Genomic DNA, 17,444 nt, shown 5'->3' on the forward strand with positions numbered 1-17,444 from the left:
ACATTGTAATCCCTCATCTCCTAGCAAAAATTGAAATAGCCCCAGGTAGTCTAGAATATGCCAGAGGGAAGGTATCTCTTTGGGTGACCTGAGGAAGCATGTAGAGATGTCTTAGTAAGAAATAGGTATGTACATTTCTCTTTGATTGTAGTTTCTTTTGATATAAATGCACTTTAATCATATGAAAATGCTAGTTTTCTATATGAAAAAAACACTTATAATGCACTCACACAGACTTTGTTCATCTTTACAAGCTCACCACCAATTTTACAAAAGGAAACACTCTGTTTATCTTAATGCAAACAAGAGGCAGTAGCAAAATGTGTGTAAAAATTGCCACTATGGAGATGGGGAGGTAAGACCCACACCTATGATGATATTCTAGAGTGGTATCTTTTATGAAAGTGTTTCCACGTTGCAACCAGTTCAGTTTAATGTACAGCAAAACCTATTATTATTATTACGGCTGTGCATGGTTTCACCAATCTGGTCTGAACGACAAGTCAACACTTTGGTTCTGGATCTGATTTGTCTTCTCTTCAGTCCGACCCAGGCCCACAATGGAGCTGATATTTGGTTCATGAATGTCCAGAACTCCCATTTACTTAAATGGGGCCACACAAAAAGCCGCACTTTGGAGGATTAGTACACATCACCATGAAATTCGGCAAGATGGTGGACTGCAAAAGAGATGACTTATAAAACAGGAAGCTTTTCAGGTCTTCTAGCAGCTACCTCTTATGTTCGATTCTCTTCTTCGTCTTTCTCCATGCCAGCCCCCCAGCTTTTATTTCCTTTTAAGCAGTTGCTGTTGGCTGCTTATCTGCGCCAGGCAAGGCAGGTAAATTTCAGCTCAGCTTTGACTAGAGGGAACCATTTCTTGATATTGCAGCAGCATCTTGAGAATGTGAGCAGTGTGGTTTCAAACTAGGCTTGCTCAACCATTCAGGACCAAACCTTGCCATATAGGGACATGCCCTGGGAGTGTCATTGGGACTGTGGGATTTTTTTTTAAAGCAACGATTGCAGAATTGTATGTTATACAAACAGATGATGTGGAGATATAAGGATGAATTTAAAGGACAAAGAAAGCAGTGCTGCCAAAGATCTTCATCTCAGAGTCCTTTGATGGACATTTGGGGGCTGAAGGCTACCATATGCACATGGCAAGCAAGTACAGTGTGTTATTAGAAGGAAAAGGAACACTGTTTTCATCACCACAGGGATGAAAAAAAGTGACTTTGGGACTACTGAAAGGTACTCTGCAATATGCTCAGGCGAACTCTCTAAACCAGCCAACAGTTACCAAATCGTGGTTGTTGTGGGTTTTTCAGGCTTCTTGGCCATGTTCTGAAAGTGGTTCTTCCTAACGTTTCACCAGTCTCTGTGGCCGGCATCTTCAGAGGACAGCAAACTGTCCCTTGTCCTGAGATTCCAGGTGGACAGCCTGAGATCTGACAACTCTTGTTTGAACCCCTGCATGGGACATCTTTTGTACCTGCTGCTCCATTCTGGGTGATCAATGTTCAGCTTAGTCCACTTAGCTCTCATTTATTCTTTGAAATAAGGATCTTGGTCACCAGAATAGGGAAACTGGTGGCACCAGAGAGACCTCACCACAACTGTCTCCCTTGCTCACCTTTTAAACTTTACCCAATAGTCCTATTACTAGCAGATCTTTCTGTCTAGCTGCCATTTAAATTTCCCAGAGCAACTCTATACCATGGTGAGGACTCCAACATGGAACCAGACACTTGGTGATACTGCCTGTCATAAGGTTGATCTGTGACAACGCTCAAGGAGCCACCAGGGGATTCGTTCTTTAGGGCTCTCTCAAACCTGGTGCTTTCCTGGATGTTGTTAAGAAACGGCATCTGTGCAGCCCCTATTTGAAAGCCAAATAATCAGTATCCACCTAATCATGTTTCCTGATGTGGTGCTGGTTTTGAACAAGGAACAGAATGTTAACACTGTGAAGTACATCACTTTGCACTGCAGCTCTGAGATCATGTGTATCTCCATGTACAGATCAAACACTTCTTGTACTGTATGTCGTAAAACATTATAAGCATTAGACAGAGCTAGAACCTTCCATTGTCATTTGCTCATTTTGTATTTTAAGGAGTTTATATTAAAATAAAAGCAACAACAATATTCAGGAGTAGTATCTCTCTTAGACAGGATGAGAAAGGTTTCATGAGAAGATGGCATGTAAATTAGAGTTACTAATTTATTGCTGCTTTTTTTTTATCCTAAGAGTGAGGAGAAACACTTCTAAGATTTTCTGCATCATGTGCCAGAATAATTTGGTTGGGCTTCAGTAATGCTAATTCACTTGGTGGAGGGACCATTTTCCACTTCAGCCCAGGCAGTAAAATCCTCCAGCCCAGGCCTAGCCCAGTGTTTCTTAGGCCTGCAGTCCAAATAAAATAAAAATCAGAATTTAAAAAGGGAAATTCTACGTGTAAAGACAGAGCTGTGCTCTCAGTGTGAACTATGGCTGTGAATCATATCTGCATTAGCTGTCCCTGTTCTTCCTCTTTCTTTGCAGCATATCACAATCTAGCGATTAGGACACGCTGAAATTCAACAGCCATCAAGTGGAACGATGCTGTGGGCAGCAGGACCCTTTTGGGGAGAACTGATTTTTGCTGATAAATACAAAGAACTCCAGCTCGGTCTCTGGGTAAACGAGGTTGATAAATGAAGTGTCCATGATGCACAGCCCTGGCTTCCTGTCAGAGAAGCACCACACTCCCCATTGCTAGAGTTTTGATATGTCTGACTCCGTGGAGCAGCTTTTGCCAGCAGGCTGCCTATCAAAGGAACTAAATCTGCCATTTAACACATTGGGTGTTCTGTCAGCACAAAATGCTGAAGCCCTTAATTGGCCCTGCCTTGACTGCTAATGTTAGAACCAAACATAAATCTAAGTAACTTAAAATAATGGACAGTATTATATCTAGGCATTTTTTTAAAAAAAAAGTTCAAATAACTCTGAGGAAATCATCAGAAACATAGTTCTTCCTGAATCTTTTCCTTATGAGGTGTATTTACCATTTTTTTTTACTTTTTTTAAAAATTAAGTTGATAAAGATTTAATTATTACATAACCACAATGTTTGTTGTGCTTGTGTGCCACCACGTTGCCTCTGATTTATGGCAACCCTATCAATGAATGATCTCCAAAATGGCCTGTCCTCAACTCCCCTGCTCTTGTAAACTCAAGTATGTGGCTTCTTTTAGGGAGTCAATCTATCGCACAGTCTTCCACTTTTCCTGCTGCTTTCTAATTTTCCCAGAATTATTGTATCTTCTCATGATGTGCCCAAAGTAGCACAGCCTCAGCTTCATCATTTTTTGCTTTCAGAGATCGTTCAGGCTTGATCTGTTTTAGGACCCACATTTTTCTGGCAGTCCAGGGTATCCTCAAAGCTCTCCTTCAGCACTACAATTCAAACAAATCATTTTTTTCCCCTGATCAGCTTTCTTTACTGTCCAGTTTTCATGCCAGTATATGGTGACTGGAAATATGATAATGTGGATTACTGTATCTTGGCCTTGATCCCCATTGACACATTCTTACACTTGATGATCTTTTTCTACTACCTTAATTGCTGCCCTTCTTATTTCTTACTTATTTATTCTTAACTAATTTGTACACTGCCCCATTAGTGCAATGCACTATTCTTGGTGGTTTACAGCACGATAAAATAAAACACACACACAAAAACAATGATTATAAATAAATGGTAAAAATAATAATAAAACAAGTAACAACAAGAGGTGTATTACCTAAAACTTCTGAGCCTTACATTAGCTTCTTGTCCACAATAAAGTTTACATATCCGGACAATCAAGTGCTGAAGCACATCCATTTCTTTTGGAACACCCCATAGTTTCTCATGATCCACACAGAGGCTTTGCTATAGTCTATAAAGTATAGATTTGCCTTTTCCTGAAATTCGTTGGTGCACTCCAGTAAGCAGCAGATATCAGTGATATGATCTTGACTGCCTCTCCTTGTCCAAATCCAGCTTGAACATCAGGCATTTCTCACTCCATAAAAGGTAAAAGCTTTTGTTGCAGCACTTTGACCATCACTTTGCTTGCCTGGGAAGTTAAAGCAATGAATTTAGATCATAATGGAAAATAGAACCATGAATTTTACATCATAGCATATTCAATTTTATGAAACTTTCGGGAAGATGCTTAACTGGCCACAATACCATTATTATTTTAATCATATTTGGATATTGTAGCCTCTTAAAAAATTGCAAATAGCATTAGAGACAGCAAGAGTAGGTAAAGGTAAAGGTTCCCCTTGACATTTATTCCAATCGTGTCCCACTCTAGGGTGCAGTGCTCATCCCCGTTTCCAAGCCATAGAGCCAGCGTTTGTCCAAAGACAGTTTCCACGGTCACATGGCCAGTGCAACTAGACATGGAATGCCATTACCTTCCCACCAAGGTGGTACCTATTTATCTACTTGCATTTTACATGCTTTCGAACTGCTAGGTTGGCAGGAGCTGGGACAAGCAACGGGAGCTCACTCCGTCTGGTGGATTTGATCTTACGACTGCTGGTCTTCTGACCTTGCAGCACAGAGGCTTCTGCGGTTTAACCCACAGCACCACCACGTTCAAAGAGTGATTTACTCAGTCTTTGAGATGTCGTCCCAGAGAAAGAGAGTTCACAAGACCAAAGAGAGCTGTAGTAGTTTTCTGTCTCAGTTCCAGGATCTTCAAGGGAGCATTTTTTTAAATCTGAGAAACAAAACCATTTCGGTGGCAAAGGTTTCCAAACTGGCACTAATAAGGGAGCCTGACACTAGTCATGGCCATTACTAACCCATTACAGTGGTCAAAAACACTATCAACCAACAATCTGGTACCATTCATGCAAAGAGCAAGAGTTAGCATTGCATTTAATTTGTAGCCATAGTGATAAACTGTCCATGATTCTTTGCAGACTCCCACCACCACAGCAGCAGCAACAACAACAATATATGTGTTGCCCAGTGCCATTGGATCTTGACACTGGCAAGCTAGCTGGGTAGTATGAGGAACAACTTCTGAGTATTCTGCACTTAGAAAGTCTCAAAAAGGGTCATCATCACTTGGAATTTACCTGGTGGCATGTTGCTGTTATTATTATTAATGTTCAGTTGCTCAGCCTTCCCTACCCAGTACTCACTAACTGTGCTGGAACTAGACTACGATTTCCATCATTCCCAGTCAGTATGCGCAAATGGATAACAGAAGCTATACTAGAACATAGGGGAGGCTGGTGTGTCATTCACTTAGGTTTTCTGGAATATAACTTTTACCTGTGGGGAGAGAGAGGGTGGGAGACTGTATTCCATAGATTATCTGAAACTGCCAATATCAATCAAGCTACACTAGCAAAGGAAACACTTAAGCACATTCTTAAAAAAGAAACAGTCTAGTTTGTTGTATTAGGAAGAATGGTGTGCCTTCCCCAGAAATTCTGTTCACAGGTATGTTGTTTTATTGTTTATGAAAGTGTTTTCATTTAGGCAGTAATGGATTTATTCTTGTCTTTCTTTTCCACAGTATGATGATGATGATGATGATGATGATGATGATGATGATGATGATGATGATGATGATGATGATGATGATGATGATGATAAAAGATAGATAAAACACGGACAGTAAACACCTCTTTTAAAATCTGACTATTCCCTCCCCTGTATCTGAAGTTTGGAAAGAGCTTGGCAGATGCTTCCCAAGGCTGCAGTTTCCTTATTTGGAAATAAGATAGTACACAGAAAACAGTGGGGGTGGGGAGGAGAGAAGAAGCATCTTAGAAGAAAGCTTTAGCTTTGGTAAGTGAAAGCAATCTAGTGCCTTAGCACGAGGGAAACACTGATCAGAACGCTGATGCTTCAGCTAGGAGAAACTAAAGGTATGCTTCATATGAAACTCAAGGATTCACAATTTCACAAGATTTATTCAGGTCACCTCCCCCCCCCCCCCCCGCTGCCACCACCAACCTGCAACTCCCTTGTGTCAAATACTAGATTTGCAGATGGACCAGAGACTAGAAAAGCTAGTAGCACTGAGTATCACAAGTGCTAGAAATTATTTTGTCCTCTCATACCCACTGCCCTTTCTCTTTCCCTATGCATTTTCTTTCCACTCTCCCCCCCGCACACTTCTTTTCTCATTTGCTGAACTTTCTTTCTCTCTCTACCTCAATACTTTGTTCAGCCTTTCCATTGCCTCTTAGTCCTCCTCTCTTTCCAGGCAACAGCCTTGCAGTCCTCATTTTCTCTCTCACACACTCTTTTATTTAATTGTGTGAAGTTTTTGGAGTTCCTAGAGAGGAAAGCTACACATGGAGATGCCTAGAGATCCTCTAGAGAGAAGTCAGTATTCCAAGCCTGCTTTCAGTTTCATTGTCCTCTATACAAGTATACAGTATAACAATTTACAGACGTTTCATCTTCAATGTACTTAAAAAACATTCTTAAATCTTCTCTGTCCACTAGGCATCATCTGGGTCATATCTGGGCCATCATCTGGGTCATATGCTGATTTATAGCATATTAAAAAGTTTTAATGTGCTGATTTTTAATAATTTGACACCAAGTACAAACATCACATCACATCATTCTACAATAATTACCTCTTTAAATATATTAACTACCTTCTGGTTGCTGGAAAAGACACACAGAGTCTTTGCAACTGTTCATACTGCAAGTACTATATCTAAATGACAGCCAATGCTACCCTCCCAGAGTGATGCAGCTGGATGGAACCAGGAAGGTCATCTAGTCCAAACCTCTGATAAAGGTAAGCCAATGGACAGAATTTTTCCTGTTAGCCGACAAAGTGACAGTGTGCTAGTGCCATGCAACATACATATCAAACATCACATGTTGATAGGTACAGTATTGTGCATTGTTGTACATCCCATATTATGGAGAGATGATTCTATCAATTCTATCAATTGCAGTTTCTTCATTCAGTTCATTTTCCCTCTCTTATATTTGTTTAATCTTAAATGTTTAGATATTTTTGTGCATAAAAATACAATTTTTCATTACTTTGCAAATATCTGAATATGCCTAAAATATACATTTTTGCAGGGAGTTTCCCTAATATAATGTATGTTAATGTTATTTTTAATAATGTATGTATTACCAGTGTGCTAATATGCACTTTTTATACAATATGTTTAACTGGAGAATGCCACTACAAAGTTTTGACCCAGAATATCAAAACTAAGGAATAGGAATTCTTCCCTTAATGGGAAGAATGACACAGGATGCTCCACTTGTGGCTTATCCTTTATTGAGCATATGACTGTGAACATAGGGATGGTGAGATGTAATCACGCCTCCTGATCCTGTCCCAAATTTCTATGTATTCATTAATACCTCTCCATGCAGAGCTTCCGCATGTACATCTTGTTAGCAGTGATCGGGGCTGTACCTTAACAACATCTAGAGAACCACATGTTCCCTGTTGCTGGCCTAATTATTGGGCTGGCCCTGCTGAATAACAGTAAATCTAAATTCTCACTGCTAAACAATTGTGATTGTTAAGTGAGTTTTCTAAATTAAAATATTTTGGGATGATGCTTTCAGATATGTTTTCTAGTTCGAGGTTTCACAACTGAATTTAAAGCAGACAAGTCTTACACCAAACTTATTATTTATTTATTTATTTGATTTAGACCCCGCCTAGCTGGACCACCGGACCACTCTAGGCGGCTTGTATAAGAATGTAATAGAATTATCTCTGAATTCCATGCATCATTTGTTGTTTTTCTCGTTCTCAAATGGTTGCTAAAAAGGACAGACTCTGTCCTATTCTGCCTCGGGCTATTCTGAGTTATTATCCTTAATCACTTCATAGCATAAAATACCAACTTAAAATTAAAATAAATTGTGAAAGACAAGTGCAAAGAGTCCACACAAGAAGAGATGAGGCCCTGGTATCCTCACACTGAACAGTCGTAATTAAATCCCCAGATACACTGAAAGGAGGAAGAAATGCAGACTTTAATTGCAGAAGCTTTTAAAGTGGAGACTTTATTTTTAACAAGTCACAGCATGATACAACTGAAGATCTTAATGTATCAGAAAGATGAAAGGTGAAATAGTTTCAGTTCTATAACTTCTTTAAAAGATATCGAGCATTTACTGTCTCCACAATTTTGCCATTTTTGTTTTTGTTTTGGATCAGCAAGATGTTTAAAAAGCTGTAATCCTTGTGAAAAGTCTGTTTAGTCCCACTACAGTTCTGCTTTCCCATTCTGATAGGAAACTCTGTTCTCAAAAGCCAGTCCTTCTGTAGCCAAACTGGTACCTTTCATGTGGCCACTCACACAATACTCAAGAAGTACTATTTTATAAATAGTTTTTCCAGGGTTTACATGTCCCTTTTATTGGTCCACATACACTCATAGATGTTGATCATTTTTAATCAGTTTGGGACATACTGGAGGTGCGAGTGGGTTGAATTACCCTCAAGTGTGGGCCTCAGAAGGTAGTGGGCCAATTTGCTTCTCCCCCTATCTGGAACTGGGGGGTGTCTCTTTTGGAAGTGGTCCCTAAGAAGATGTCAGGGTTATTTACCCCAGAAGTACATTGATGAATGAGGCTGTCCCTTCTCCCCCTATCTGGAACTGGAGGGTGTCTCTTTTGGAAGTGGTCCCTATGAAGATGTCAGGGTTATTTACCCCAGAAGTACATTGATGAATGAGGCTGTCCTGCTGTATGAAAAAAGCTGTCCTTCAGTTCTGTTCTGGTATTTATCCTTTGGCCATGCAGTGAAACTGGTTGGGTCATAGGGCCCCAGGGCTATAATGGCAGAATGTGACATTCAGTCTGCCTTTAGGCTCTTGCTGATACACCCCCAGGGAGTATTGTCTGCTCAGTTTTAAGTCTTACAGTGCATGATATGTTGACAAGTCCATGCTCATGTGCTCTTCGATATCAAGTACTATATTTGAGGCCCTCAGCACCTTTTTAGAGTGGGTGGTAAAGATATGGTGGGGTTCCCTTTGATCACACATTACATTGATGATTTTTTTTTCTACATGGCCCCATCCACTTCTCTGTCGGTCAGAATTTCAGACCTTCTTCATGGTTAGGATTTCAGGCCCTCTTCAGGGAACCTGATGCCTTTGTGGCTGACAGCAACATAGAAGCCTCACTGGCAATGAGTTACATGGGGCAGAGCTTGACTTTGTCACTGGGGTCTCTTACTTGACAGGGGATAAGCTCCTGGCTCTATTCCTTTATAATAGTTTTTTCATACTGTTGTTAGTTGTTGTACAGGCCATTTATCTGCTCCCATTCATGATCATATTGACCTTATCACTACACAAACAAAATTTAAAAACTTTTAGCCTTGATAAGCCTTGTCAAATCAGCAGCTTCCCATCCCCTTAGATTTCAGGGTCAAAACCTGATACCCAAAGGAGGGCCTTTTTGATGTCAAGAGAATAGGCTCTTGTTATATCACAGAAGATGGGCCATGCACAGGCTAGCAGCAATCCTTCTTCTGTCCTGGACCATCTTTCCTAGGTCTCTAACAAATCTACAGTCCTGCCTTTCTAACAAATCCAACTGGAAGAATTTCCATGTCCAGTGACAGAGTCGAGATCCCAGAGTTCTGCAATTATCCCCTGCTGCTCAAATGACATCAACAGTAGAATGAGCTGGACTGTTGTTTTGTCTGGGCTGGATAGTAAAGGTGTTTGGTATATAATTAGCAGCATGTTCTGCTTTATGGTCAGTATTAGCAATTCCCATTCTATTCCTCTTTTCCTGACATTGACAACTTGCAAAAGTTCTAGTGACCTGAGAGCTTGGAAAAATACCAGTGTGGGTGCTACATAAAAAAATTGCTCTGCATACTGACCATCCTATTACCTACAGACCACTGACTTACTGGGCCAGCTGCTGGAAGGAATGGGCTTCCTGCCATTTTGCTTGGGGGGGGGGTCTGCTGAAAACAGAAATGGCTGCTAAGTGAAAGGCCACTGTCCTACCAGCTTGTCCCTGCCCTCTGACAGCAGCACAGTGCCACAGAATCATTGTCACTGGTGCTGGTCGCCTGTCGGGACCACTCACTCCTTTGGAGAATGCAAAAAAAACAGGTGCTGCGGGAGAGCAGGACTGCAGGATTGATGAGGAAATGGATCTTACTACTCCCAGCATTATGGAGCACTGCCAAGGCTCAGAGCTCCTTGGGGGATGATTCAGGAACTGCTTCACCTCAGCTACCAAAGTGTGAAACTTCTTATCCTGTAATTGAGACAAGGCATCTGCCATGTTATTATCCATGCCTGGAACTTCACAGATGCAGAAAATGGGTTTACTGGACAAACACACCATGACTAACCCTTGGACCAAATGCATTACCCTATCCAAGTGTGGTCTGGACTACCAGACCACAACCCAAACCACTGTCTGGTTCTCACACTTAAAAGAGATCTCTTTGTTTTTGAACTCTTCTTACCATATGGTGGCCATCACCAAGATGGGAAGAACTCAGGGAAAGTGACATTACAAAATAAGCCATTCTCCCATCCAGTGTGCAGGTCAGCACTCAGCAGACCAAAGCCCATGCTACCTGAAGCATCTGTCATTACCTGGATGATTGTATGCCCTACAAACTCTTGCTAGAACAAAATCCCATCGAAAACAGTCAGAAACAGAAGCCATACCCTAAATTTCTCCTGAAAGTCTTCTGCCAAGTGCATGCAGTGATACTGGATAGGCCACATGAAAAATGTAAGTACCCTCAAATCACATGTATTTACATCAACCCACACTTTTTTTGACTCATATCTCATCATAACATGTTCTGTTGACATCAAAAAGGCCCACCTTTGGGTATCAGATTTTGACCCTGAAATCTAAGGGAATGGGAAAGTGCTAAAGTACCCAAAGCAGTTAAGAATGATCCCAGCACTAGAGAAGGGCATCCAAAGGAGGCACTATAAGTTTGCAGAAGCCATCCTGAAAGAAAGACTCACAGAAAATAAGAGAATACAAACATAAATCTCTAGTGTCAAGCAGGCTGAGATCAGTTGCTTTGAGAAAACAGCAGAATCCTTTCTATATTGCTCATTGAAACAATATGCTAGCAAAATGGGGGCTCTTCTCACCAAAGTCATAGCTTGGAGCAAAACACTTATTAAAAGCAAGCCTACTTTTCTTTTCTGTTTGCCCAGCATTGGTTGTTATATTTTTACTTGGCATGCTTTGAGTAAAGCTTTAGTTTACATAATTCTCTGTGGCCATCTGGAACTATTTTTTTCCCTGTTGCTGAATGTTAACAATATTTTGAGGGTATAGTTACTAAATGGTGGAGGCAATAATTCAAGGGCAAAAAAATTTCCGTTGTGTACATGAATCAGGAGGCTGTTTTTGTAATCTTTTCCAGAACCCTCAAATTCTGGCATCACTCACTGACTGTTAATAACATTTACCTAAGTCAGTGGATTCCTAACCTTGGGTCTCCAGATGTTCTCGGACTTAAGCTCCCAAAAGCCCTCACCACTAGCTGTGCTGGCCAGGATTTTTGGGAGCTGCAGCTCAGTAACATTTGGGGACCCAAGGTTGGGATCACTGACCTAAGTCATGCTCAGTGAGTGTTTTGTACACTGTTAAAGGAATATGTGAGTTCAATTAGTTTTGTATGCTCCCAGATGTCTTCCCATTCACAGTCCCAACGCAACGCTACAAGTCATCCCATGTGCTGAGTTTGACATTAATCAAGTGGCTTCCTTCACTTTAGCATCAGTGAAATGTATGCACATCTAAAGTCATTGTGTGAAGTTAGCATTTTCCAATTGTGATGTGAATGAATGGTCTTAATATCAGAATGGTGTTGAAATTTAGGCCAAGGACGCCAAAGAGAGATGTCCCATGGCCTCCCCTAGGCGATGAGTCCTCCATGATCCTGTTCAGCGCTTCCCCACCCAGCATGAAGGCAGACTTGCAAGCAGAGGGGAAATGTTTCTTTTCTGGGTTTTTTCCATGGGATTCTGGGAGCTATAGTCCCACAAATGAACACACATACAAGCACACACATAGATACAGACATACAGACACTTCTCATTTCTGCATCTAATGCTGTTCCGGTGCTTTTGAGGAAGGCCATCTTTAACTTTACTTTCAAACTCCAAGAAACACTGCTGACAGTCTGATATTCCTTTGAGGACTTTATTTAGGATAGAAAAGTGCAAATCCCTACTAAGAATCTGAGAGCTGGTGGGATATGTATCCAATATTTTTGAGGGGTCAGGATGTTCACTATTTTGACTTTTTAAATTGTTTTAGTAGCTTTATTCCTATTCTATTATTTTACAATAATTTTGTTTCATTATTTTATTTCATTGCACACCACTTCAAGGTCCTTTAAGAAAATGAGGCATATAAATATAAATTTGCATATAACTATAAAAGCGAGCTTTAGTGAATCTTTTGTGGATGTCTCTTTGGAGACCATGATCATATTCAAAACTGCTGTAAAGGTAAGGAAAATCTGCAAATCTGAATTCACTTTTGCTTCTAGGATGACTCAACTTTCTGTCAAATACAAGCAGAGTATTCAGGATTCCTTTTGATATTCTGCCCCATGTAGTTGCTTAAAAATTCTGGTACTCATTGAGTTGTAAGAGATCTATGAGGCCATCGGGTCCAACCCCCTGCTCAAGGCAAGAATCCAAATCAAAGCAGATCTGATGGATGGTTATCCAATTTTCTCTCAAATGCCTCTAGCATTGGAGCGCTCAACACCTTCCAAGGTAATTGGTTCCATTGTCCTACTGCTCTATCAGTTAAAATGTTTTTCCTGATATTCAACCTAAATCTGGCTTCCTGTAACTTTAGCTCATTATTATAGGTCCTGCAGTCTGCAATGATCGACAACAAATCCTGCCCCTTCTTAGTATAACTACCTTTCAAGTATTTGGAAAGTGTGATCATATCGCCCCTCAGTCTATTGCACTTGAAGTACATTTGGTGTTATCCATATGCATTCCAGACACGTGGGCATAGTTCTGGTGTACTCTTCTAGGATCATGTGTAAACTTCACCAAGGACAGTCACCCTTAGCAGTTCTTAGCTCTGTGTTAGGTTCATGCAATAAGCCACTGTCTCAGTCAACCATATACTGTAATGTTATGAATTGGGGAAGGATGTGTTGATCTCTGTGCATGAACTGGAGTTTACACATATAAACATCAGGAGTGGGAAGAGTACATCCTTTTAAACTTTATCTTTGGTTAGATTTCAGAGAAAGTATCAATATCTTTAGGAGCAAAAAAAGAAATAGAAAACACCAACCCAGGTCAGAACCAGCAGTCTTAATAGGGTCTGGAAACAGAGTGGCACCTAGTGAAGTTGTAACAAATTCATTCTATTCTTAAATAACATACAGTACTGTTGGGGTCTCTTTCTTTCATTTCCAGCTAAATGGAATATAGAATTCGCCCCTGCACCCACTGCCACAGTTACATTATACCAGACTACTTTGTTCCACCTTTATTTTTTTATATAGATAAATCTAGACTGCTGAATTTCAAGGGCATTTGCCCATTTGAAAACCCTGAAATTTTACAAGAGAAACTCTGAACAGAAGGAGGAGGAGAAGGAGGAGGAGGAGGAGGAGGGGTGTATTTAAATTTCAGTACATGTTACAAATATTTAGTCACAAAATCCCCATGTTTAGATAAATTAGTCAGCCAGGAACATTAAAGGACACTAACGGCTTTCTGTTCTTAACCCAACCATTTAACTTGTCACATAAAAACATTCTTACATAGTTGGGGTGGAGAAGAAGGTGGATGTTAGTCCATCTCACTCTTTTTGTGTGTGTATTCACAAAGAATGATAGCTCCCAAGCCTTATAAAATCACTCGTTTGACTGCAGTTACTCTAAAGTAACTTTACACTTTTATTGTATTGTTTTATCGTTGTTAGCCGCCTAGAGTGGTCCTCACTGACCAGACAGGCGGGGTATAAATGAAATAAATAAATAAATAAATAAATAAATAAATAAAGCAAGCAAGCAAGCAAGCAAGCAAGCAAGCAAGCAAGCAAGCATTTTTTCACTTAGGTATGCTGCTAGGTTTAGTGGAATGCTAGTTTCCAGGAATGCTGTGCTGAGCTATCTGACACTCAAGGCCTGACAAACTGAAACGGATTGGTATCAATGTACATTGGAAAGCAGCCATTAGTAATTTCTAAGTAAGTACTGTACATAGTGGTCTATCTGACAAGTAAATCTTAAAGGAAAGACGAGTGTTTACTTCTGAAAAGTGGCCACAAATACCTACATTTTCTGAGGAACTTGGATGTTCTGTTGATATTTCATTATGAGATTGCAAGCAATGGGATGTTGTTGACCTGACAACTCTACTGCCAAAACTACAAAGGAAGTAGGACAGGAAGGTTAGTCTGCACCAAATTTAGCTAACTTCTCTCATGGTGACAGTTTCCTTCTGCTCCTACAGGCAACACTTAAAATTATATGGAAGAGCCAATGTGGTAGACTGGACAGAGTGTTGGGAGATCCAGGTTCAAGCTGCTCATAACAGCAAAACTCCAGCAAGCATTGGCCATTTTTGTTCATCTTCCCAATGCCAAACCAGCCTAGACAAGTGGGCCAAGAACTGTGATCAGCACCAACTCCAGCGTTAAAGTCTCCAAGAATGTATAGTGGCACTCTCTCTCAGGGATTTTTTTGATAGTAGCTGCCAGGTCATCATGGAATTTGTCTTTAGCTTCTGTTGTAGATGAGTGTTGGTGCATATGCACTAATGAGGGTGACCAGTCCTATTGATGAGTGGAGCTGCAAAGACAGGATTCTTTCAATCCCTGCAGTAGGTGGAACAATGAATCTCAACAGAGTATTTCTAACCCCAAAACCAACACCATATTCCCTAGTTTCATTCGATGGTTTTCCCTGCCAGAAGAATGAGAACTTTTTTTTTCTTTGACAGAGCCTGAGTCTAGCAATCTCATCTCTTTTTTTAAAAAAACAATTTTTTATTTTTTTAAACTACACACTCTCTCACACACACACAAATTTGATTATCCGTGGCAATCTCATCTCTTGCAGGGCAACAATATCCATCTGTAGCCTACTCAGTTCCATGTCGATGACAGCTGTCCTGCGCACATCATCTATTTCTTGCAGGTCGTCAGAAAAGCCAGGGGTCATTGTCCGAATATTCCAGGTGCCCAACTTTAAGGCAGAAGTTTTCTTATGATCATTGCATGGTGCAGGGTTATTGATCTGCTTGTTGGCTTTCACCCTCAACCCCATGTACCCCGTGAGGTTAACAGACCATGGCACAGCATGACCTTGGGGATGACCACATTCTCTTACCTGATTTACCTAAGAGGGTTGTTGTGAGGATAAGATGGGGAAAAGAGCAAAGTATGCTGCTTTGACCTCATTGGAGGAAAGGCAGGATATAAATGTAGTAGAGGAGTAAGCAAATGAATGAATGAATAATAACAAAGGAAAACGTCTTCACCCCTTGCAGAAAAAAGATAAAGGGCAATAGCTATGAGGGCTTTCATTGATTTCTTTTAAAACAAAATCCTGTTGTGATCACTTTTGCCTGATATGTGTATTTTGCCAGCCTGATGTCCATCTCGCCTAAAGATTTTTCAAAGCAACCAGATGGCCAGGCATTTATATGTAGCAGTTTTTTTCATGCAACAAGAAAATGGTCTACATTTTACTTGTTTGTTTGGATGTTCATGTTCTGGACCAAATGTATACTTCCTGTAAATAACTTAGGACAGCACTTTATTGTTTTATCTACAGCATTCCACTGAAAATGTATCCATAAAGGGATTAGACAGCTTTTAAACCAAAAAGATGCAGAGCTACTGCATGGGAACTTCACAAGCATTTTGAAAAGTAATTGTGCTGAGAATTGTGAGATAATTTTCTCCTGAACATTTATTATTATTTATTTCTAAAACTTATATGCTACCAATTAATGCTAGGCACTACTCTGGGTGGTTTACATTGAAGAGAAAATCAATGAAAGAAAACATTAGCAAAGAGAATATTAGCAAAGAAATCATATAGCAAAGAAAACATTGAATCATCAAATAGAAACAAAATGAAAATAAAAAAACAGACAAGAAGCAATACAGTCAAGCATAGACTTAAATAAACCTAAACAATTGCAAGACAGTGGTTGCATAGTGAGCTTTGTGATGGAGGAGATTTGGCTCTGGATTGGACTGTGGCAAATTGAAGTGTCTTGCGATGCATTTGTTAGACCTGTTTGGCACATTTGCCCATGTGTTCAATAAGAAATATCCTATTGATATAAATCAGAGTGTTTCAAATAATTGGATCACAGCGGCTGACTGGAACGTAAACAAATTCCTATAGTTTTAAAAACTAAGCAAAAAAGCAAGAAAATGTGGGTATTCTAAGCACTAATGCTTAACTTTCTCCACAATTAAAGTGAACAATACAGCATGGAATTATTGCTTGTTAGCTCTTTGTGTCTTATAGAGGCAACAACATTTAAAGCTTGTCCAACCATACTCTTAAAAACTGGGCTTTGTTGCTTAGGGAAAGGCCTGTAATACTTCTAATCATCTAATGTGCACCACTGCAGGAAAATGAAGAAAAAGAGTGTATTTGCATATCCCACTTCAATTTAGGCCGTGTTGCTGCATGCACTGTGCGTGTATGCATTGGGTGTCAGCTGCGTTACATTTTCCCCAAGGTGTCATGGGTGCTTGTCTTACGAAATTTGATGGGACTGACAAGTGTTTTCATGTAAAAGTGGGAAAGGGGAAGGCAATATATAACTCCCATCACCTTGTCAAGCTGAGTGAAGGCAAACTCCAGCAGATTCCTTCACAAGTGACGAGGTGTTCCGGAGTCATTAAAAGTCATAAAGTTAGACTGCAAGTATGCGCCATGCATGCGAGATGAAGCCAGCGAGGGCTCTCCTTCTTGAAACAGGTGAAGGCTCTTCTTCAGCACCCTTTCAACTCAGATGGAACCACACATTCTGGATGAGCTGGAGCATTTTCTTTTCCATGTACTTTGGAAATTTCATGAGCTGTAAGTGTAAGTTTGGCCAAGCTTCCTGCCACCTGTCTCATTAGGCAAGTATCTAAGGACTTTTTTAAAAAAAAAACCCATAAACCCTCCTTAAGTCATTTTCAAATAGTTGACACAGCTCAGCAGCAATAGCCTTACTGTCATTTATTTCAACTGCTACTCATTTCATGATAACACAGAGATTCTAACTAACAGGGGTAAACAACCACAAGGGAGAAAGTTTACTGCTTGCCCATGGCTTTCTCCTCATGATCCTGACAAAAGAAACATGCACTTATTTCTGCAGTGGTACCGAGGGCCACCAAAGGCGAAGTCGAACTTACAGCTCACAAAATTTCTCA

General features: G+C 40.3%; 1 protein-coding gene across 1 annotated transcript in view; it reads left to right on the plus strand.

Annotated features, from left to right (window-relative positions):
• Window positions 1–5,791: 5,791 nt before the first annotated feature.
• Window positions 5,792–17,444, plus strand: part of EDNRA (endothelin receptor type A) — a 118,169-nt gene continuing 106,516 nt past the window's right edge. Inside the window, exons 1-2 of the mRNA XM_073001581.2 lie at window positions 5,792–5,932; window positions 6,519–6,822. Of these exons, the coding sequence (XP_072857682.2) occupies window positions 6,753–6,822 (70 nt within the window). The 5' untranslated portion in view covers window positions 5,792–5,932; window positions 6,519–6,752. The remainder of the gene's footprint in view (window positions 5,933–6,518; window positions 6,823–17,444) is intronic.

The sequence above is a fragment of the Pogona vitticeps genome, chromosome 5, assembly GCF_051106095.1.
Source record: "Pogona vitticeps strain Pit_001003342236 chromosome 5, PviZW2.1, whole genome shotgun sequence".
NCBI classification, from domain to species: Eukaryota; Metazoa; Chordata; class Lepidosauria; order Squamata; family Agamidae; genus Pogona; species Pogona vitticeps.